This window comes from Lemur catta, chromosome 1, assembly GCF_020740605.2.
Source record: "Lemur catta isolate mLemCat1 chromosome 1, mLemCat1.pri, whole genome shotgun sequence".
Lineage (NCBI taxonomy): Eukaryota > Metazoa > Chordata > Mammalia > Primates > Lemuridae > Lemur > Lemur catta.
In genome coordinates, this window is record NC_059128.1 from 199,381,455 (window position 1) to 199,406,576 (window position 25,122).

A 25,122-nucleotide genomic window follows, 5' to 3' on the forward strand; every position below is an offset into this window, starting at 1 on the left:
TTGTTTAATATTGCTTAGAAATATTTACTTTTTTGTGTTAAGTAACTGTTTATATTTGACATAAACTTACTTCTAAAAGAAACATGGAAACTAATACCCAAATTCTTATAAGTTTAATTTTTCTTGGTGAGGATTTATTCAAAAACCTCTTTTGAAAGTCCACTATGTGCTGTTAGTGCTAAGGAAATAGGAATGGACAAGACAAAGTCCTGGCCCTCATGGAGCTTACATTTAAGTATGGGGAAAACAGAAAACAAGCACATAGTTAAATAAATGCAATTTCAGACAGAGAAATGAGAAAACGGCAGTAATAGACAGATGGAGAGGGCCCAGGGCTGGGGTGAGGAGTGGTGCCCAGGAGGGCTGGGTGCTAACGTGGGCAGACTGTCTGGCTCAGAAGACGGACTTCTCTGGAGGGGGCATTTAGTCTGAAATGTCAACAGTGAGCCAGCCATGAGAAAATCTTGGGGAGGAGCCTTCCAAACAGAAGACACATGCAAATGATATCACCAGCTTCTTACACTCTCTAATGACACAAGATGCCGTCCTGAGTGACAGGGCTGAGCCATCCATGAATGTCTATTAAAAGTCATATTTACATTTTCAATCTTTGGGAGTTGGGGAATCTCATACAGATATCAATATCTTCCAGATGTTTAAATATGGGGGTTCATTAGAAAATATGAGATGCTGTTAGGGAAAAAAAGCACAGGAGGTAAAAAGAGAATGAAAATCACAAGAAAAACAATATTAAAACAGAGTTTACATTTAAAATGCCCCAAAGGAGAATTGTCGGAATGGTTAGCAGATCCTACCAGCCAAATATAGCCACAAACCAAGAGGTTTTGCTGCAGAAGATGAACCATTTAGAACCAATATAAACAATTCATTCTAGAAAAAAGTAATTTCCTATGGTATCGCTATAAACTAAGCATGCTAAACTCAAGTGTGAAATTATTAGATTTGTTTGTAATGACAGAGAACTTACCTTCAGGGATACTGATACTTCTTTGGCTGAAATGGTTCAGTATTATAATAATCCTTTCCTAATGTGTATTGAAGATCCTAAAATAGGTCCGGGGCCTGCCTAGCTTTTATGAATGTTCTAGCCAGTCTGCACAGGTTTCCTTGGACAGGGCAACACTCAGTGTATCCAGACAAGAAATGAATACCGTCAAGGAGGTTCCCAAGCCCTGCTCAGTGATTGAAAGAAAGACAGCTTGAGTGCTCCAGGGTGAAGAAGATTTGGGTAGACTTGTGGCTAGGGATCTGGGATACACTGAAAAAGACCCAACACTGTCTCAAATGAAAACCAGAGCATGAGACAAGGAGAAATGAAAGAGACACTTTCCCAGATGGAGCCATTTTACTTCCAAACATGATTCAAAACAGATACATATTTTCCTATCTCCACAGTGGATTTTCATTTTATAAAATAGATTAGCTACTAAAATCCTTCATAAAATCTGCCTTCCCCTTTGCAGTGGGAAATAAGCTAAGTCAAATGTTAAAAGGTCATGCATCAAATATTATATCCACCAAGATAATTATACAATAGTTTTAAGTTCTTAACAAATGAATGATAAAACTTTAAGATTTACACCACTATATCTTGCAGCACTTTGAGGTTTTTCTTCATATATTAATGTTCATATTTCACAGACAATATTACAAAAAAGATTACCAACTTTTTCATAAAAGAGAAAGACAAAACAAAGCCATAATACTAAAAACAGATCAATCTGCAAAGCATAGACATTTTTTATAAGAATAAAAGCTAAAAGAACAATGAAACTCAAATATTTTATCAGAAACAGTGGTTGACCCCCTTTTTCCTTCACTCCCTTTTCATATGAGAGCCTTTTAGAGGTCTGGAATCATTTGTTATCTGTAAATACTACAGGATTTGGCTCGCAATTCTGAGAAAAAAACGTCATTTTAAGGAAGCCAGTGCATTATATTTTCTCTTTCTTAGAGGTAGATGACCTCAAAATAAGATCCAAACATTCTTCAAATGGTGTCAAAAAAAGAAGAGTATTATATGAGGAGGGTAGCTATCATAGAGTAAGAGAATGAAAATCCCAGTTTTTTAGAAAAAAAAAAAAAAAAAAACTGTTGATATAAGTGTCTGTGTATAAGGAATTACGGCCTACCAAAAAAAACACCGTAAAGGAAAAGGCCAATACAATTTGCCAATCTGACAAAATATTTGGAATTTATAGCTGGAAGAGACCTCAAGGATCAAGTAATTCAGCTGCTCTCTGATTATAGAGGAAAGGGAGAAGACGCCCAGAGATGGTAAGTGACTTGTATAAGAACATAAGCAAGTTCGCTTGAATGATTATTTTTGTATACACATGGGCACACACACATACACACACAGTTGCATTTACTTCTGTTTTGTATATGAAATGCTACCGGCTCATACAAATAAATGAAAACTCAGTATGCAAAATTTCATCGCCAGAAGTGGGAAATATCCATTCTTCAAGGGAGTGAAAAGGTGCTAATTTCTTTCCACGGTGCACTGTATCATTACTCAGCTGTACTGCTGCTCACTGCAGCGGCTAAAAGTAACTGGGGCAGAGGAAGGGTGGCAGGGAGGAGGGCAGAGGAATGCAAATCAGAATCAGAGCTTCTTGCTATGCCAAAGACGTTCCCACTGGCAGTGAAGACCTTACATGAAGTTAAGCTTGCGCTGTTAGAACGTCTAGACCTGGATGGAAGGAGAAAATGAAGGATGCAGGTACCAGGTGTCAATGTATGCTCTTTACAGAGAGGAATATGAGCTTGTGTTCTTCTGACCATGAAGAGCAGAGATGAGTAGTACATGTCTTGTCTAAGCTACTGAACTACAAACTTAGATGACTTTACTAGGTGCAGTCATAGTTTCTAATTTTAACTTATATTTGTATATAAACATCAAAATATTTAAGACTAATGTGTAGTAGTATTAATACCTATTTTATCTCTTTCCATAAAATTACACGTAGATATGACTCTAAGCAGTTTTTTAAACCCTAAAATAGTTTTTAAAATACCATTATTTTAAATATTTATTATGGACATCTTTCTGAAAAAATCCTAAGACGAGCTACATACATCATTAAATAACTTAAAAAAAATAAACAATACCTTATACCAAAATAGCTCCATTTTAAAGCCATATAAGTGAAAGAGTTGTTTTCAAGCATAGACTAGACCTTCTAAAGGCATTTTTCACACTTTTAAATGAACATTAAATGTATTTTCTGACTATGCCAAATATATACACCCTGCTCTTGGTAATTTATGTCAGAAGTAGTTTTATGAGAAACAATAGGTTGTTTCGTTTGTCTGTTTTTACTTTTTCTGTAAGGGGAAATTTATTCTAAATCTAAATTAATTTGCTCCCAAAACATCTACTCAAGGAAATGCATAAGTAAAAACAACAAAAACTTAAAAATGTATAGCTATCCAGTGTATGCAACTTTATGTTTTCTAATAATAGTTGTAGAAAGTAACTTTCAAGTATCATTACAATCCAGCTGGACTTATAGATAACTATATCTCATAAAATTAACACTGTAGAGCAAAAAAGTCTGTTGAGAAACTTCACCTTGTTAGAAAGCCTTTGCCAAAATTCCCATAGGAAACAAAACCATCTAATCACAGAGGGTACTTGGTCCCTGGCACTGACCTGAAAGTGCACATACTGAACACTGTCTGAATCTGAAATAAGCTCTAGCAAGTTGAAGAAGAGCCCATATTTTCTTAACTAACTAAAGGTCATTATATCATCCACAGCTGGAAGAATTTCTTCTGAAAGAGCATCTAGATGAAGGCAGGACCAAAGCTATTTGCAGCTCCTAGCCCTGCTTTCTGTAGCTGTAGGTATTAGTAGTAGTTGATCAAAATAACATGAACAGACAGACTAGCCCACTATGGAACCAAAGTCAGATGTTTTTGTACTTAAGTTAGTCAAATTCATTTTAAAATACTAGATTATCATAAAGTCTGCAGGAATAGAGATTCCATAACTCACAAGTAATGGGGGTGGGGGTTTGGAGGTTGTGGGTGTAGGAGGAAGGATTAGTCAACTAAAAAGTGCATGTTTTTCCAGAGCAGGTATAGGAGGTGAAGAGGGGCTCACTGGAGCCTTCCAGAAGTTTTATTCCTTTACAGGTTTTGATCCAGCCACTTGAGGTAACTATTCCTAGTCCGAATTCCCACTGAGAAGTTGGTGGGCCAGCTGGTGAAAATTATGCATCCATGAAAGCCATCCTCAAAGTGATCCAGGGTCACCTCCACACCTGCACTCTCTAAACGCTTGGCATACATGATCCCGTCGTCTCTCAGGACGTCATGCTCACACGTCAGAATATAGGTCTTTGGGAGGTGCTGTAGCACTTCCTGGTCCGCTATGAGTGGGGCAGAGCGGGCATCCAGCAACTGAGGGATCTCCTGGACAATCCTGGCATTGCCGGTGGTCTGCACAACAGGACTGTAGTTCTTTGTGATGGATGCAGGCAAGAGGGACGTCCAGTTTAGACGAGCCCTGAGAGCAGTGGCCTCTTCCACATCCAGTGACGTGTGATTGTTAACTATCATTGCCTGCACAAAGTCGTAGTTGCCTTTGAAGTAGTCCACCCAATACTTAACCATGATATAGCGGGACAGGATTGGCATGTTCGCATTTTGCTGATAAGAGGGTGTGTTAAAATCTAAAGCTTGAAGAATTGGATAAATTAAAGCTTGCAGTTTGACCTTATTTCTTAGGTTGACATCTTGAATCAACTGGAGAAGAGGAAGCAAACACATTATTTTATTTTGCATAGCTCCTTTACAAAAACCATATCCTATAAAGTATCTTAATGTGTTACTTTGAATCTGTCAAAGGTGTAAGTGTTAAGTTCATACCGAGCATGGTATAAAGCATGATAGTTTAAAAAATAAATAATTCCCATGACCACCACCCCCATCAAGCTGCTGGCTGCTTACTAAGAAAGGTATGATGTTTGCATCTCATAGGTTTGAGCAGACCCTTCAAGGGTACATAATCTCTTAAGGTTTTTAAATTCCCATTAATATTTCACTCGTATCTAGCTTTTGGCACTTAGCACACCTGGGTGTTATGTAAATTTTTACTCTCTCACCAAACATGAAGACTAAATGCTCATCAGTGGGGATACCCTGAGATACTACTAAATGCTATTCTTAGGTTATTTAATCTACAAGAGGAAGAAAACGTTGTGCTTACTTTGAGTTTACACAGCTGCCAAAAAATTTGGGTGCTATTAGAGATAGACACAGTTTTCAAAGAACTTAAATAGGTAAAGCTCAGATTAACTTATGATATAAAAATTTAAATGGCTGATCCATTTAATTTTTACTTTTATATTAAAAAAATTTGGGGAAACACTTTTTAAGTTTTTAATTAGGCTCAAAGTTGAGGAAAGAATCTTAGGAATTGGAATATAAGCAAAAATACTCCTTTTTGCAAGTCAAACATGGAAAAGGAGGGGATATGTAATTTCCATGCATATCCTGGAGAACCAAGGGATGTTAGCACTTCTCTAACACTGAATATAATCAGGGCTTTTATAAGGACTCATAGATGACACTTCCTTCAATGACCCATCTTCCTAATTCAAAAGGATCTCTGAGAGCTCTGCAAGGGCAATCGTATGAATAACTTGGCCATCTAGTGACCAGCTCACCTGACTGTGCCTTTGCCACATGCAGTGGAGAACGTGTGAGTCTGCTCGACCCTACCATGTGCCCTCCCACCACCAGCACCTCAGGGCAGCAGTGGTACCTGTTGTCCAAGGGCAGCAGCCAAATTTCCACCAGCACTGTCACCAGAAATGCAAATTCTGCCTGGGTCCACCATATACTTCTGTAAGACTTCTGGCTGCAGGAAATGCTTTGTGGCACGTACAACATCGTGAATTTGCTCAGGAAAATAAACCTTTGGAACCAGCCTGTAGCTATAAAGACAAAAGTTGTATTCATGTGAGGGCTCTACCAAGTTTTTATAGGATATTTAAAGTATAAAGGGAAATTGTTTCTTTTAAAGCCAGAAATAAATAAATAAGAAATTAAGATAATTACAAAACTAAACCATTTATTTATTTTTTTGCAAATCAAATACTTAGTTTAAGATGTAATTATTTTGATTAGTCTTTTTTTTTTTTTATTGTCAACCACCCAACAAAACAAAACATACCACCACCGACAACTCAAAACAGAACTTCAAAGTAAAAGGCAGGTATTGATTATAAAGATATGAATAGAACTATAATAGATTTTAGAATTTTATTTCTGTAAGTCAGTGTTCCATTCACAGAGCCTCTGGGTTAGAAAGTGAGTCAGCACCGTTAACCACCTTGGTGGTCTCATGTTTAATGTGAGTCCATAGAGTATTCCTCATAATTTACTTGATAAATTTAAGAAAATTGTACTCCACTGAAGAGGTCCATGCCAGCCTGACATTGAACCCAGGCAATGCATTCACTCCCCAGAAGACTAGAACCAAAAGGCCAGTTTTAACCAACAAAAAGAAAACTAAGTTTGCCAGGCAGCCTAGTGTACACCCTCTAGGATATTTCTGGGGCCCCTCCTACCACCCCACTTTGCAAGATCAGAGTCTTTTGGGATCCCGCTCTGTATACCTAGTAGAATTCATATTCTCTTGAGGGTCCTAGAGAACCCTGGTTTTGTCAAATGCCCCATGCATGATATTATCTTACATATTCATATGGACAGTCTTGGTTTGGAATGCCCTCTTTGTCTGCACTCTCCTCTTTTGCTTATTAATTCTCAGTCATTCTTTAAAACTTACCTGGATGCTTTGGCCTCCTCTAAGAAGCCTTCCTGGACTGTATCTCCACTTGCTTCTGGGGTTGAGTTGGCTACCATCCCTTGATATTTCTATGTGCTGGTGTATGTCACTGTTCTTACTGCCTCATATTAAAATTATTTCTTTATATATTTCCTCTAATGATCGTGTTCTCTAATAAGAGGAACTGTGTTTTATTCATTGTTGTGTTTCTAGTATCTACCAATGTTCTGGGCATGGAATCATCCTTCCAATAAACCTTTTTTATTAACATGCTTTCATTTTGCAAATGAAGAAACTGAGGCATAGAAAAGTTACTTCACTTGTAAAATAAGTCAAACATGGACCAAAATGAGGTAGGGTAGAAACTAATTACCTGATTAAAATATAATAACAGCCATTTAAGACTCAGGTCTTTTGATTTCTATCTTATAATTAACATATTTATTTTTAGAAACTAATTTTTCTAAGCTACTCTATATAATGCCATTTATTTTCCCCCATCTAAAATACAGCTAGCTAATCAAACATCTTGACATTCAGTTCAGATACAATCAAATGGACAAATACCTGTGAAATACTTTGGTAAGTAGTGAACGTAGATCTGTTCATTCAGGAATTATAGTTTGAAACTAAATGCAACAATAAATTCCCTTATGGTTGCCTTTTAGAAGATAAAATAAGCTTTCTCATTTCTTTCTTATTTTTCTATTTGTGATGACCAATTAAGTCATCCAAAATGTTTTTTTCCAGTTGATTTTTCACTGTCTTAAAGCTGCTGCTATATAGGTAGGATTCCATTTATTAATAATGGGCAAAAGGAGCTGGAGTATGCTGTTTTGCCCACTAGGTGGCGTCAGCTCCCATGATTCTATTTACCTCCCAGTTTTTGGAGGAGGTCTCAATTTTTTATCTTCAACATTACCAAGCTGAATTTTCAATTTTAACAAAAGCAAACATACTTTATGACTCAAGTTGTGAAAACGAAGCCTATTTTCTCTACCACATATCATGATAAACTGTTTTTCTTGTTGCCCAGATGGTGGGAACATATTCTGCTAGTATACATACATCAATTACATTGAGTTTTCAGATGCTATTTCAGAAAAGGTCTCAGTGACTGTGGATCAAGGGAAATAAGCAATCTAAAAGAATATATTACTGCTCAATCTTGTCAATTAATAAGGGGCTCAGATAACAGGGTAAACATGCTTAAAAACAGATTATGATTTAAGAGTCTTCCTGACACCCTTAAATAATGCATATCCTAATCCCTCCCCTTATCTATGTTCAAACTGGAAACATTCTTTAATTTCACTCAATAAAAAGGGACACTATTTTTGGAGACTGGAGAGTATACTGAAACTAGATATTTCTTAGGTCACCTGGTATAAGATGAACTTTCAAAGTAGCTTGAAATTCACCTGAGAAACAAAATTTGATAATATCTTCATAGACACATAAAACCAAAAGTCAGGAGGAAATTCGTGGGCGGCACAGGCAAAGAAAGCATACATAAACATATCTGCTATCTGCTGCTTGTGTTCAAAGCTATGTCCCTGCAAAGTACTGAAAGAGGGTTCTGACATTTTCTTTTAAAGATTGCATATCTTGAATTAAATAAAGCACCTGATAGATAGATATTATTCATATTATGTTATATTTATTATATAGATTTGTCCCACTCACTGCAGGGAGAGATGACTCTGCAATGCCAGCTTTAGCACATGTACCTTCTACTAGAAGAACAAAATTTGGTGTAAACTCAGGCATGGGGTTTAATCGATTGAAAAAATGTGTAGTATATAAAGAAGATCATATTCCTGCTAAGTGAGGCACCTTGCCAAGTGTTCTACAGGTGTGTTTCGCTCAAATCTCCACCTATGGATTTAAGGATGAGAATGTGAGGCTCAAAGAGGATGTGCAACTTGTCTACAACAGCTAGTAAGCTAAGAACTGGGCTCTAAACTCATAACTGACTTCGAAACCTATGCCCCTCTCTCTTTTAAATATATTCTCATTCTTTAAAATCCACAGCCATATACACACACACATATATATATTCTCATTACCTCATCAAAGCAGTAAATTCTCAAAGCTGTAGATTTTTAACATCCTAGAAATTCTCTAATGATTTCAAAAGTTTTGCAATATTCTCAAAACAAACCGATTTGCACAGTGCCTGGCCTATGGTACATCTTTAATTACATACTTTTCTTCTTTCCAAACAAAAGTTTAAAGATTTATCTATGTATTAGCTCAGGGATTCTCAACTCTATCTACCTTACACACATGCATAATCTTGGCAGTTTTTCTTTAAAAAAAAAAAACTGAGGTTTGAACCCCTCTACAAAATATTCCAATTCAATCAGTCTGGGGTAGGCCCAGCATCTACATTCAAAGCAAATTTCCCCAAGTAATTCTAAACGTGGCCAGGGTTCAGAAGTATTATGGAGTCCATTCACAACCTCACTTTTCTCGGAACACCTTGCCCCTTTTCCCATTCCCAATGCATTGGTCCCTCTCTCTATCCCCTGAGCCCTTGCCCCATGGCTTCCTCATCAAATGTTCTCATCCTTTAAGTTTCATTTCAAACGTCACTTCTTCCATTAAATCTCTGAGTCTCCAGCCAAAAGTAACTTAACTTCCTTGGAGCCCTCAAAGTCTCTCTGATAATATGTAGTAACACAGACATCTCAACTTTCTCTACAAGTGGATGGGAAGTCATAATTATGTACCAAAGTGTTATGAGGTACCCAACCTGAAATAAGCAGCACCGTTTCTGATGATCTACTACTTACTTCATTACCTACTTAGTAACAGGGACCGCGGAGATAGAGCAGTGCTCAGAAAGACTGACAGATTGCTCCTTAAGTCAAAGGCAGACACTATATCAAGCTGTGAGTTGAGGGGAAATACGAGTTGTTCCAAGCATGTGGAAGCCAAAGCCCTGAATGACACGACTATTCTTAGAGGGTTGAAATGGGCATTCTCCCTCAGAATAAGCTAACCTGGAGACCACGTGTACAATCTTCTGCTGTGGGAAAGGACACAGTTCTCTTCATGTAGTGCCAGCTAGGTGAAAGGTACGTGTGATACTCTGGAATGAAATTATACTCCTATTAGATTCAGCAGGAGAGAGAAGATTCACTCCTTTTTTCAGTTTTTTTTTCCCCCTCTTCCCCATCTCCCAAGAAAAGCTCAATAGATTTATCTTGGGAATATAAAAAGGTTAATACTACCCCATCGTAGAAAACTCATATCTTTAGTAAGAGATATCTAAAACAAATCAATAATTAAATCCATATTGTACTCTGTATTTGAGGGAGACAACTCCAGAGGAAGAACGTATTTATTCTATTCTATTTAAAAGAAGATATAATAAAATTGCACTTGAGTAGAAAGATTGTGAATGGACTATTAATTCTTTTTTCAGGCTTAAAATGTGATTTGTGCATAAAATTTGAGGAAGGGTCTTTCTTTCTGTTTCTACTTTCAAAATTGGCCCCTTGAGATAGCTTTGACCACCAATCATTCAGCAAGGGAGAGCAGAGATTAGTAAAGGCTTGGCTGATGGGACTAGAATAATATCCCAAAGATCCTACAGATGTCAGATGCTTCACCAAAATCCTAGGAGTAGGGTGACTGAGCCTAGACTTGAGATCTATTTAAACACTGTGAAGCTCCAATGATCTGCTCACAACTTAAGGCTTAGGAGACGCATGTATGTAAACAGCAGGGAGGTCCACAGGCTCTCCTTGTTTATCAAAACTGCCTCCTCCCATTCAGAGGCAAACCTCTCCTTTAACCTCAAGAGTAAACAGAGAGCCAGCGTGCTCCCCCAGGTGGCCACGGAAGCCAAGCAGGCTCGGTGGCAGGCACATCCTTTCTCCCTGGGTGTTGTTTCAAAAGCTAAAAATAACACTACAAGATACAGATTTTAGTGGGAGGAAGTTTCTCAGCTCACCGCGGTTTGGGGTCATACGTGTTCTGTAGTTGCAACACAGTCCTTTTCTAAAGCTCCAATTTCCACCGCTGCCACCCCCAAAATTCTAAGACTTAAACCACAAAAGAGAAGATGGTGGGTTTTTTAATGTTAGTAGAAAACAGAGCCAAGGTGCCATCAATTAAATACATCTAAAAGGAGAGATTCACTAACAATAGTGAAGGGAAAAAACACTTTTTAAAAGCAACAATGGGCCGGGCGCGGTGGCTCCCGCCTGTAATCCTAGCCCTCTGGGAGGCCGAGGCAGGTGCATCGCTCGAGGTCAGGAGTTTGAGACCAGCCTGAGCAAGAGCGAGACCCCGTCTCTACTAAAAATAGAAAGAAATTATCTGGCCAACTAAAAATATATATAGAAAAAATTAGCCGGGCATGTTGGCGCATGCCTGTAGTCCCAGCTACTCGGGAGGCTTAGGCAGGAGGATTGCTTGAGCCCAGGAGTTTGAGGTTGCTGTGAGCTAGGCTGACGCCACGGCACTCACTCCAACCTGGGCAACAGAGCGAGACTCTGTCTCAAAAAAAATAAAAATAAAAGCAACAATGTTTTCTCTCTGTAGTATGAAATTATTTGTGACTCTACTTAGGTTTGCTAAGGTCAGTCAGCCTAGACTGAGTAAAAGGCAAGTTTTGAACAAGTCTTCTCTTTTTTGGGAGGGGAACTCCTGAGGAATTTAGTCGGCCCACCTTCCAGGGCTGCCCGATGAGGGTGGCGAGCAAGGATTTCTCCACTCGCTCCTGACCCTAAGGAAGAGCAGGACAAGGAGCAGAGGGAAGGTCAGGGCTAGGTCACTGTCACTAAGTCTTTTTCAGACTATCTTAAATGTACAAATAGTGATGGAGATATGTGTCCTACCGTGCCTCCTAAAAGCACTGTGATTTTGTCAGCTTGCACTCTTCTAATTTTAAGGATAAAAAAAACAAGCACGAAAGTCCCATTGCTCATAACTCTGTGAGCAGCAAACCAAGATCAGGACTCCAGCGTCTCTTCTATCCACATCCGCAGTGTTCTTTACAGCTCTGTGAAGTTTTAAGTTCTCTACACACGATGCCACCTACCATTTGCTGGAATGGGAATAGGTCTAAAGGCATCCGTATAAAATGGAGGGTTTATGAGTGTAGTAAAGATTTAACTAAAAGCCAAACACAATTGGAATCCATTTTCCACACCCCAAAAAGCAAGATAAATCCCTTGTAGAATAACATTCAACATACCTACTTTATTATCTCGTATTTTATATTTTTTAAAAATATAATTAAATCTTCTTTATCACTTTTGACTTAGGGTTCTGGCATTGTTTCATTATACATACTAGAGATAAAAAGGTACTGTGTTATAGCTAAACTGCATTGAAGTTTATGAATATGTGATAAGTTTATGAATATAAACTAAGACCTTCCTAGGTTATATAAATGACACATCTGTGTATCTTAGAAATGATATTATAAGATAAACTTTTTCATTTGTTTACCAATTACTCATTGTGAGATTAATACATAAAAACAGCACAGTGCTGTAGAAGCTACTAAATAGTAGGCATGGTTTTTACCTATTTTTTGTACCTCAAGGCTTTTACCTCCCTCGGTTACTCGGTCTATCCTTATACCCTTGAGCCAGCACCAGTGACATGACTCGAGGAGTCCCCACTCTGGTCTCATATCCTATGAGGTGACTCCATCATCAGGGCTGTCCCCAATCCTTGCCCATCATCTTCCCCAATGCCACAACCCACATGAAGAGAAGCAAAGACACCACTGCCCACTCCCGTGAGCCTCAAGGATAAAGAACAGCTGGCTGCAGACAGCCTCTCTGCTAGAAGGTGGAATTCCAGGAGAAGCGAGAGTCCACCATCCTCCTGAAGCCCCTCAGGCTCAGCGCCTTTGCTTCTGCTCTCCTCAGTCACCCCCGGACTTTCTATCCCATCTGTCTTCTCTCACATTTCATTCCCATAATGCTCTCTGCCCCCCCTTCCCTCCTAAGCCCTCTCAGTACACAACTTTGGACTTCCATGGCCAACTCACTCTGTCTAACTAGGTTCTGCTCATCTTCAGGGGCTTGGTCCAAACATCACTTTTTTTAAGATGCCTTTTCTGTCCCTTTAAACTAGGTAAGGTCTTGCCTATTAGATGCTTCCGTTACTACTTCCCTTCTATTTCACATCACTTCTCACACTTAATATGACTTGTTCAAGATTTGCTTTCTCATCTAGACGGTAAACTCGATAAGGGCAGGAATTAAATCTGTCACCAGAATTTAACATAGTAACTGGTATAGAATAGGAATTCAATAAATATTTATGGAATAAAAGAGGAAAGAGCCAGTGAGAAGAATTATGTTCCCAAGTTAGATCTCTGAACATACTTTCCAAGAGAAACAACAAGATCATACGATGTTAGCTATACCGTAACTATAGCATAGGGTCTCTGCGGGCTGGCCTGGATCCTAATAAGGACTATCATCTCATTATTTCTGCAAAAACAAAAATGCTGAGTTCCAAACACACATTTGTAAGTTGACCTTCTCGTTCTATAGACTAAAGCACTAACCCTCCAGACTTGTCTTGTACTTTTGAATATCGGAAGTTCTTTGATATCAATTGTCTAAACTGATTCTCATGACAGCTCTCTGAAGTCATTATTCCTACTCAACATATATTTTCTTAGCATGCACACTCTAAGCCTTGTACTAGGTGGTGGACACACAAAGGAAGGAAAGAAGACATGATCCTGTTCCCAGGATTTTTTTTTTTTAAAGAGACAAGGTCTCACTATGTTGCTCAGGCTAGTCTTGAACTTCTGGACTCACACAATGTTCTCACCTTAGCCTCCCAAATAGCTGGGACTACAGCCACATGCCACCACACCTGGCCTTTTCCCAGTAGCTCAAAACACACAGGAAGGATTCTGAACCCCTTTTGACATGAGTTTATGTGATTTGCCTGAGCTCACACAGTTATGAGTCATGTCCTTGATGGCTGCTCCATGTGTGTGCCATCTGGATGCCACACTGTGCAGATTAGGCACAGCGGAAAGTGAGGATGAAAGCAGTCCCTTCTATATTTTAGTTCTTTTTTAAAAAATCTCCTTAAAAACATCTTACCCATTCTTTTGTGGTTTATGATAAGCCTAGACTCAAAAGAACCTGTTTTACTTGAGACAGATGTTGATAGGCAGAGAAGGGATGTAGGAACAGCTCCGGGGCGTATTGCCAATTGCTGATATTGAAGCCTTGGAGGGTAAGTCCTCTGTGGTGAATAAAGAATCCTCTCATTCCCAAGTGGAGTAAGCCCAGCTTCCCTCCTTTACTCAGGCCTGCAATAAGCTAGGGCTACGTGGGAAACCACCACTGGGCTCCTGAAGCTTGTCCTTCAATACCGAGCTGGAGGGCCTTGCCCCATGATGGGGCTTCGCTGCTTAAGCAGCCCCTGCTTTCCTGTGGCCAGCTGCCAGGATCATTTCCTTGAGGGTTCCTGCATTACCAAACTGCACTGAGAGCCCTTGAGTGATCTGGGAGGCCCAGCAGAGAGTCTGGAAAGGCCTGGGAGCTGTCCAGAGCTGTTTGGAGCCAAATCTGCTAAGGAGGCAGCCACAGCACCACTCTGTGTGACTCTAGGGTTTTTGTCCCCAAGGTGAGAACAGCCCTTCCAAGACAAGGCAGAAGAAAGGATTCTTTTAGATCTCAGACCTGGAGTGGGAGCAAGGAGGAGGTGAGCCATCAACAGGCAAGCAGGTGACAGAGAATTAGGGGAAAGGGATAACTGAGTGAGCTTGGGGCATGAAAAGTGGTTGATGGCACTGCCCTGCCACTCAGCATCTCAGCTTCCTTCAATATTGGCTTGATAATGGGTCAAAAAGGAATCCGCACCTCGGGAGCTATCTGATCTGGCTTCAATTCCCCTAGCCCATCCACGTGACTAGCTAGCTATTTGGCCTCATGCAAATTATTTAGCTTCTTGGGTCTCAGTTTCCTCGTTTGTGAAAAAGATATCAAAATATTATCTTGGACACTATATTTGAGAATTGAATAAGACGCTTCATTCATTCATTTCATAAATATTTACTGAATGCCCATGATATGCCAGGGATGTTTCCAGGCACTAATGATTCAGCAATGAATAAAACGGACAAAAATCCTTAAAATTATTGCCTTTATGAAGTTCATGTTGTCTATTTCCACTTACTACAATATATACATAATAAGCTAATTTTCTTGCTGAACTTCATGGAAAAAAAACCCCACATAATAAGTTAAATATATGGTCTGTAAGACATTGATGATAGCTTTGGAGAGAAATCAAGCAAAGGAAGGTGGGCTACAATTTTACATGGGCTTGTCAAGGAAGGCCTGGCTGAGAGGATGGTATCTAAACAAAGACCTAAAGGAGGACAGACACATATGCAAAAGCTCTTGCACAATGCGTGGAACATCATGTTTTTTGTATTGTTACTATTTCTATAATTGTTATAAATATTATCCATATACTTCTTAGTTGCCCAGAAAAGTGGCTTACGTGGAACTGGTTGAGATAACTCAAACTATTAATATTACTACTACTACTACTACTACTACTAACTATGCCTTTAAGATTTATTGAACACTTACTTCTATTCCTAGGGTCCAAGTTGTAGAATCTGACTTTAAGAGAATAACTTTTCCAACTATTGGGTGTAAGAGAGATTCTCGATCCCGATTGCTTTTTAGATTAAAAAAGTTAGTATCAAGCTTTTATGTTCCAGGTAACTGATTGTACATTTTTCTAGTTTTTCAGTTAATTCCTTTTCCAGGAGCTTTCAAAACTAAAAATAAAAAAGATAATTCAAAGTGTTATAAAGCTAGTTAAAGAAATTTTTTTATATCAGAAATCACTTCTTTCTGATTATGTGGACTGTGACCTTGGGCAAATCACTTCACCACCCTGGACCTTTATTTTAACTTTACTTTATCACCGACAAAATTAAGTAACTAGACTGTTGCCTAGAATCCTTTCTTAATAAAATAAGATTTTCCATGACTAGCATTAATTACTTACTCAATGGAGACAATGACAGCGTTCAATTCCTCAGCCATTGCTGTACACAGCTCGTCATAATGCCTCATTTCTGAAAGAGACAAAGAACAATCACTACAAAACAGGTCATTAATACTGACCAGTATTAAACTCTGCTAAGTGTGGATTGTTTTTAGACTTGAAGTTATTAATAATAAAAACATAATAAAAACCAAAAGTGAACAAGTATCTTTTTTTTTTTTTTTTTTTTGAGACAAGAGTCTGGCTCTGTTGCCCGGGGCTAGAGTGCTGTGGCATCAGCCTAGCTCACAGCAACCTCAAACTCCTGGGCTCAAGCGATCCTCCTGCCTCAGCCTCCCGAGTAGCTGGGACTACAGGCATGCGCCACCATGCCCAGATAATTTTTTCTATATATATTTTTAGTTGTCTAGATAATTTCTTTCTACTTTTTTAGTAGAGATGGAGTCTCACTCTTGCTCAGGCTGGTCTTGAACTCCTGAGCTCAAACGATCCGCCTACCTCGGCCTCCCAGAGTGCTAGGATTACAGGCGTGAGCCACGGTGCCCAGCCAAGTATCTTAATGGAATTAATGTATGAATGCAAAAATTAAATCTGGTTTCTGATAAAATGCAATTATCATAAATAAAAGGAAATGTATATTAGATTTTGAATATGTCTTTAACTAATTAAACATTTATTTCATAATGGACTATATGAAATGCACAGAATTAATTCTCATTTTGTAGCTCTTCAAATGTATATAACTTTCAAAAAAACCATAGCAAGTAAGCAGTTTCATAAAATTTTGCTCTTTCAACATCCTCATTTGCTATAATTCAGGAAAGTCACCAATTTGAAGAATATGATGTTCTCTTTAAACCAACACATAAGAAACTAGAATTTTAGGGAGTCTTTAGCACTTCTTAGAAAGAGGAGCCAAAAGTCTGCAGTGACAGAATCAATTTTAGTATGTAAGAATTTAATCTCTTACTTGTCCTTTCAATAAATTGATATCTACATTGTGGCAACAGAGAGCCAATGTTTCCTTATTTATAGGCTTTCCAAGGTAATCTTAGAACCAAAGGTTTAAGAACTACGTAAGCACCTGCATACCTCCACCAGCCCAAGCTCTTCCTCTGGTAAGAGTGATCAGTTAAAATTATGCAGAAAAGGCCAGGTTGCCTCTTGTAACCCATACCATTCCTGACACCTACGCTTCCTGTCTTCCAGGGCAATCTCACCTGGCAAGTGTCCAATGCTAAAGATTCAGTCTTTTCTAAGTCAGAGACTCTGTCCTATTTGTTTTTGTATCCTCCAGCACACAGTAGAGTGACCAGCGGTCCAGGCTGGCCCACAACTGTTTGAGCTTTGCACTAAAGTCCTATACCCTAGGAAACTTACATACTCAGTGAACATCTGTTGAAAACATGAAAAATCACCGAATAAAAGAATAAACAATGGATATGGAGTTAAATGGGATTACTAGAAAAAGTTATACTTTTGACCTTTGCTGCATTAGAAAAGTCATATAATAATAAAATAAACAAAGAAATTGCCATTGCTTTTAAACTTCGGGGATGTCAAAAGCTCAGGGCTAAAGATGAGGAAGTATCCATAGTTCCATGATCATTATAGGCAGAGATAAGGTCCCAACATCCTCTTTGGTTGGTTTTCCCCTGGGCTGTTCTACTTGGCTGCCTGCCATTTTGAATGTGTTCTACTCATGAAAGTTGTCCAACTCTAAAGAAAATATTCTTGAACTTTGCAAGACTGTTTCCTTTTAATAGTTGCATACCTTTTATATCTTAATCTTTGTTTTCATAAGCAGATAAAATGTTGAGTTAACGCATATATTTAGAAAATACCTGTTCTGTTTCATAGAAATATGTCTTCAAAGCACAAATGGGCAAAAGAGCTATACATAAAACTCCCTCACCTTGTTTTGGTGTAGAAAGCTATCATCAGCACTTCACAATAAGTTAGTCTATGATTTAGATCACAGAAAATATTTTCATCAGCTTGTTCATTTTCTCAGGAGGAAAAAACAGCCTCCCTGAATTAACAAACAAACCAACAAGCAAAAACCTTTACTTGGGTAACCATATAATTTACCATCCAAACCAGAGCCCTTTTGAGAGTGAAAAGGGGACACTATTTATAATTATGCTGGGACAACAAGGGTAACTGGGACTGTCCAGGGGATCTGAGTCTCATGGTCCCCCTCTCCCTCCCCACTGAGAAAACCAAACCCAATCACACATCTCCCCCAGGGTCAACCACAATGACAAACAATCTGAAGGTGACCAGGACATACTTGCACTTGCCAAGGCCCAGCCTCCTCCGTGGATATAAACAACACTGCGTTTCAGTGGCTCTTCTGGCTTTGGCAGGCCTTCAAACACTCTGACTTCCACACCGTCAAAGTCAGTGTCGGTCACCTTCACTCGGGCAGACGACAATGCGCTTTTTTTGTCAACAGAAATAATGATAAAATTCAGTGCAAGTAGGTGATGGCTCAGTCCCAGGTAGTGTATCAGGTTACTCTGCAGGATAAGAGAGGGAATAAGGAAGAAGAGCACGTGTCAACTTTGTCATTACCAGAGCTACACTCACCAACTCGCAGTACCCCAGTTCTTACATGCAACTGCCACTGGATTGGCGGGCTCACCGGACACTTTTGCAACAACAACAAATTGTATTTACCTTTTGCTTTTAACTGACAAAATATTTTCATATATGAGCTCTCCTTTTCATTTTCAGATCAGCTCTGACAGGGGAATGGGACAGTTATTATCAGCCCCGTTTTATTGAGAAGGCTTAGAAATTAACTAAGTTTGTTCATTTAGTTAGTGGTAGTTATGGGACTCAAAACCTAGGACTTGTGAATGGATGCAATCTTTTTTTCCCCCTAAATGAGCCCATCACTGTTTCAATAACATACTTGAAGTGATGAAAGGATACTTTATTTAAATGCAAATAAAAGAGAGAAAAGTTTCACAGTTATATTATTTTTAAAGTGCTTTGAAACTTATATATTTGTGTCTGTTTTGAGAGTAGGAGACAGGAATGAATGTGCAAGAAAAAAGGAACAAGGTCACCTGAGGCCCTGGCATTTAGAAGCAGATCGGCTCAGACATAACCAGGAGCTTTTTACACTGGATCTTAGCCAAAAGGCCAAGAAGTGATAATAACCAGGAGGTTTTTAGAAGTGTGCCTGACTTCTCTTTCCCTCTGAACCCTGCACTCAGTGTTCATGGGAAGTCATTTGGTTGCAGAAGGAGAGTAGAGACCTAAGTTGCCTACTCAGCAAAGACTCTGCAGAGTTTGTTCCCCTCTTTCCATTTCTACAAGTTCCTTAGAAAGGGGAACAGCTGGAGAGCGACAGTGCTCTTTTGTAGAATATGAAACAGAACACTGGTGATTAGTGAAACCATTAATGCCATCACAAGGTCAAGGTAATAATGTTCTTTGCAAAAATCAAGACTATATGAGGTCTGCAATGCACAATAATACACCTTTTCAGCCTATGCACAGGGCGTGCTGGTGTGTCTTCAAGAGGATGCAGGTGTGCTCATCCCCTCGGCCTCTGGGCAGGCAAGCTCCTCAGCCATTTATTCCAGTGTTCTTTTATAAACATTATTATCATTATGCGTGCATGTGTGTATATGTATATATGTACACATACATATACATGCACATAGATACACACCCTGTCATGAAAAGAGTTAGATAGCACTACATTATAAAAACCATTAGCAAGTGTTCATGAAAAACAAGAACAGGAGGCAATTAATCTAACAATGAACAGCTATTTCAGGAATTCCATTAAAATGCGTTTGCTGGCAAGTATAAGCAGCAGAGCAAATGAATATTAATAAAAGAATTCAACTTCTATATGTGCCCTGACATCAACTGCCCAATTTACTGAAAAAGTTAAAACAACTGTTACTGTCCTTGACATTAAACACGTGTGTGTGTGTGTGTGTGTGTGTGTGTGTGTGTGCGTGCATGCACAAAGGGTTCTAACTATCAATTTAAGCTCTCTGGCAAGTCATCATTTGAGTTTTTGTGGTGAAATGTTAGTCCAACTTGGGGAATATTGAGATCTGCCAATAGGGCTTCTCAGGGTACAGCTGAGAAGCATGGTATTTGCCGAGGTCTCTAGAGTAGACACAATAAACCTTTGTCAACATGGTTATCAATTAACAGACAAAATGCAGGATCCCTTCCACTTCTCACAGGATTAGCAGTTTGGCAGGCATGAAATAATGAAATATGAACAGAGAAATGGCAGACTTGGCTCTGTTCCTTTTTGGACTGTATTTTTTTAATTAAATGAATACTTTATGAAGTATTAAGACAAATTATATATGAGTTTCTTTCACTACAGGAAAACTGTAAAACACACAAATTGTCTTTAGAAGACAAGATATGGGAAGACTGTTCATTTTCCGAGAGAATCCATCTCGGGTTTCCTTTATGTAACTTGTGCTCTGAGCACATGCAGGTTTGACTCAGTTTTGCCCATACCTTTCCAAAAAACACCTCTGCATGTTAGCTTATGTTCACTTGCATTAACAGCATTTCCGAACAACCATCTGTGTTGTTTACAATAGTGACAGGGTGGTGTGGGGGCAGACGTGCTGATTAGAAAAGGAACAGTTTGTTTATGAAGGGGAAAAAGACACGAGTAAGAAAATGTAGGTGGATGGGTGGGAAGAGATCCCAGAAAGCTGCTAAAAGAAAAACTCTGCTAATGTTTGAAATTATACTGATAAATCAGAGAATAAAAACAGTTATCCGACAGCTAATATCGAGACTATTTCAAAATTTGAAAATGAGGAGAACTGAACAATAAACTGTCCTGAACCACCTGCATTGCTACTGTTGTTAATAACAGTTATCACTGCCCGTGTGCCTACTGTGAGTGCTGGGGTAGGTTGCTGGATTCCAGCTATAATTCTGTGAGGTAGGTACTAGTATCTTCCCTGTAGAGAGGAGCAGAGAGGAGAGAAGCTTAGAGATTAAGTAACCAGTTTAGGAGCTGGACTCCTAAAACCAGAAGGGGGTTGCAAGACACACAGAATTGCTCTAGAGATGTTGTGTAGATCAGTGTGGGCCCAGGAAGGTGCTCTGAGCCCCATCCAGCATGGGATAACATTCACATGTCTGTGATGTCATGTGGCATGATGAAAGTGTGAATATTATTCAACTTTTTTTCTCTGATATCTACTGTCTCCCTTAGCTCTTCTCACTACTCCTTCTCCTACGCCTACTGCCCGGCAAATAAATTCAGCAGCCAAGCCTTTCCACAGTTGTTACTTCACTGAAAGGCTATGAGAAAAATAGCAGAGAAATAGGAGTATCTTCCTGCTTTTGATTTTTAACAGACTATGTCATTTGGAGAATTTTTAAAAATACATTGATTTAGAATTACATGATGAATAAGAAGTCTCCTGAAATAGAAAGTAACTTCCCAGGCTAGGTGGTAGGAGAGGGGAAGATAAAGCGTTGGAGATGAAATAAGGATGGATATATGGATAGGTATCTGGGATCCAGTGAGAAAAGAACCCTGGGATGCAGCCTCATGCCCAGACAGAACCTTGGCAGGAGGCCAGACCCTAGGGGAGAGTGGATGCAACATTATGTCAAGGAAGATGGTGCCTCAAATGGCTTAAAGTGTTCCCCAGGCTCCAGCTGGTGAAGGAGAAACAGAATGATTCTATGTGCCCAATAAAAGCATAAAAGTAGCAAGTTCTGCATGAATGTCTTACAGATGGACCTGAGACAAACTCTCTGTCCTCCACAGCCCGTTATACAGACTCAACAGGAATAGAAGTGGGCACTACTGGACCTGAAGTGTCCATTATCTTACCAGTAAGAACAAAGGCTATCCCAGGGCAACCTTTAGGGACCAAACACCAAGGACCAGGTGGAACCATGATGTGGGCTGAGGGTGAGTGATACCCAGATGGCTTTCCCAACCCTCAAATGCCTCAGCACTGTGTAAGATCCTCGAAAATCTAAAAGCAAACAGTGATGAGTTAGAATTCCTAAACTGACTGGGATTAAGTTTCTACCTAAAGAATGAAGGCCTAAAATATAGATCAAGTTGTATTTCTTATATCCTTCAGTTTATGAAATAAGATTCAGATTCACTCAAGTAACATTCTGGAATTAACAAAGTTTCTGGAAACCTCTTTAGAAGTAGCTGGAAAACTCCAGAGCACACAGAAGCAGGCCAAGGGTTAAGGGCCCAGGGGGCTGCAAATTACCTAGCCTTGGCTTGTTGAAGTAATCTAGGGCAGTGCTAGAGGTCTTAAAACTTGCCTCCATAACCATTCCAGGATCTGGGGGAAGAATTCTGTCTACAGAGATGGAAGGGGCTGGGGGTATTCATTGTAACTCAGTGGAACCAGATGGTAAAGTCTGGTGGAGGCACCAGCTCCCTACCCAGGCCTGATGGCTGATGATCAAAGGACAAGCGGGCATGAGAGGAAACCAAGCAGAAACTGTACTCTGCTTATTAATATGTGAATTAGTTGTTCTGTTTATGACTGGGATTGTTTTCTGTTGATTAATTAGACATATAAGGCCGGGCGGCATGGTGGCTCACACCTGTAATCCTAGCCCTCTGGGAAGCTGAGGGGGGAGGATTGCTTGAGGTCAGGAGTTTGAAACCAGCCTGAGCAAGAGTGAGACCCCCATCTCTACTAAAAATAGAAAAAAAATTAGCCAGACAACTAAAAATAGAAAAAATTATGTGGGTGTGGTGGCAGGTGCCTGTAGTCCCAGCTTCTTGAGAAGCTGAGGCAGGAGGATCGCTAGAGCCCAGGAGGTTGAGGTTGCTGTGAGGTAGGCTGATGCCACAGCACTCTAGACTGAGCAACCGAGTGAGACTCTGTATCAAAAAAAAAATAGACATATAAATTATAGAATATGGCCTATGGGCAGAGAAATTTGAGGGGAAGAAAGAAACAATCTTCTGGAACCTAGAGTAATAGAGGGAACCAAGGCTTGTAAATGAATAGCTGGTGTTAGTTAGCTGAGTAATTTAAATGGTCTCACAAGATCAGAGAAGAAAGGAATTTCTTCTGTCTGGGGATGGAATCCATTAAGGTGCCTGGCCTGAATTGGGCCTTAATGGAAGACAAAAGCCCATCATGGGTGTGGGTAACAATGAAAAGGGTTGGAACCCAGGCCCAAGTGTTGGGAAGTGTTTTAATTTGAATGCCTATGGGTAGATAAGGTAAGTAAACAAAGCGGAGGCAGGAGGACATGGCAATAAAAAGCTCAGTCTAAAAGAGGCATGTTTGGCACAGAAGTCACCAGCAGAGACTCCAGAGCCAGACTGCCTGAGTTAAAATCCCAGCTCCCCCACTTACCAGCACTGGGACCCTGGGCAAATTACTAAACCTCTTTGTACCTCAATTTCCCATCTGTAAAGTGGAAATAATAATACTGACTACCTCAAAAGATTGTTGCGAAGACCACACACTAAAGCACTTGGAATAGTGCCCGTCACATACCAAGCCCTGTACGAGTTGGTTATCGTTATCTTTATACCTCTGATCCAGAAGATCCCTGCATGAAGAAATGTGAGCCCAGGGACAGATATTCCAATGTTTCTAGGGAAGCTGAGACTATCATTTTTCCCATTATGCACATTTGTTGTTAGTACCACATGGATTACCAAGTTCTGAAATTGTTACAGATTAAAAAGATATACGGCAATTATCTCCAAAAAGCTTATTTGTATGCTTGTATCGAAGGGGGACGGGGAGGCTGAAGAAGAACCAGTAGCACAGTACACTGTACACGCATAAATAACTTAGCATTTGGTCAAGTTGCAACACGAACCAACTGCATTAAATACTTACAGCATCAATTCTAACTCACTACTTGCTTTGTTCCTCAAACTCAAAGGTTTGGATTCTACATCAGTGGTTCTCCAACTTTTCCAGCATGGTCACTCATTCTGTCAAACAGCTTTTTAATTCTCCTGTCTATATTCTGCTCTACTCATGCAGATTATAGAAAAATCTATAATCTAATGGAACATTTATTTATCTGCATGAAAATTTGTGAGAATTTAATTAAAACTTCTGCCATATAGCAGGCACTGGTGTCTCTATTCAATTAGTTTAGTCCAGTGGTTTTCAAAGCTGGTAGCATATCAGAATCACCTGGAAGCTTTTAAAAATTACCAATGCCTGGATCCCATCCCACACCTATTGAAAAATAATCTTTGAGGGTTGCATTTCTACTCCAACCCAACTATAATCACAGGACAGGGGTGTCCCTGAGCAGCATTTCTGGGAGTATTTAGGCCACATGGTAAATTCCACCACAGAAGGAAAGTTAATTTGCTCAGGGAAACCAGGGAATGTAAAGTTGAATAAAATAAGAAATGAAACCTTGGGGAAGGAACATCATCACATAAAGGGCGGTGGGCAGGAGAGGAAGAACTAATCAATAAGAGACAAAAAAGAGCAAGAGGCGGAAAGAGAGAGCAGAAGCGAGAAAGGATACATTTTTAGTACAGCAACAGAAACAAGAACCTGGAGAAGTTAAGGGGAAAGAGTTTGAACAAAGAGAAAGTTGTCAAATGTCTGCAGAGAGGTCAAGTAGGTCACTAGTATTGGCTATGGGGTCATTGGTGAGCCTAAAAAGAACAGTTTCATCCAACATATGAGGCTGAAATCAGACTGTCTGGGTTGCAAAGGGAGTGGGAGTTGAAGAGATAAAGGTGAATGAAGACAGACTACTTTCACTGTTTGTAGAGATAAGGAAGGCACTAGACAATTGAGAGAGACTTGAGCATGCTTCTTGGGAAAGAGCTTGTGAAGAGGGAGAGACAAAGTTATAGAGGTGAAGAGAATTGCGTGAATGAGACCCCAGAGGAAGGAGCAGGAGATGGGATCTATTACTAGAAAGCAGATGGAAGGGTTGGCCTTGGGAGGGTCGGTAAAAGGTAAGCTTACAGGTGGCAAGGAGGAAAAGTGAGGTTTATCTCTAAAAAGAATTTGATTTCTGTTGATGTCAGTTCTGTCTTTATCCTAAAAAAGACAGTGACTTTTCAAAGACTGCCCTCTCTGAAGTCAACTCATTGCAATCTGGCTTCCAACCTCTTACATTTGACGAAACTGTCCTTATTAGGTTCACCAATGACCCCATGACCCCAATGCCAACATCAATGATGTACTTGGCCTCTCTGCAGGCATTTGATAACAACTTGTTCTGTCTTGAAACTTCTCCAATTTCTTATCTCTCTGGCCACACTAACAATTCCT

General features: G+C 39.5%; 1 protein-coding gene across 1 annotated transcript in view; it reads right to left on the reverse strand.

The window, feature by feature from the left end:
* Positions 1-857: 857 nt before the first annotated feature.
* Positions 858-25,122, reverse strand: part of NCEH1 (neutral cholesterol ester hydrolase 1) — a 49,017-nt gene continuing 24,752 nt past the window's right edge. Inside the window, exons 2-5 of the mRNA XM_045539676.1 lie at positions 18,144-18,372; positions 15,851-15,920; positions 5,798-5,969; positions 858-4,776 (exon numbers count right to left, since the gene is read on the reverse strand). Coding sequence (XP_045395632.1) covers positions 4,159-4,776; positions 5,798-5,969; positions 15,851-15,920; positions 18,144-18,372 — 1,089 coding nt within the window. The 3' untranslated portion in view covers positions 858-4,158. The remainder of the gene's footprint in view (positions 4,777-5,797; positions 5,970-15,850; positions 15,921-18,143; positions 18,373-25,122) is intronic.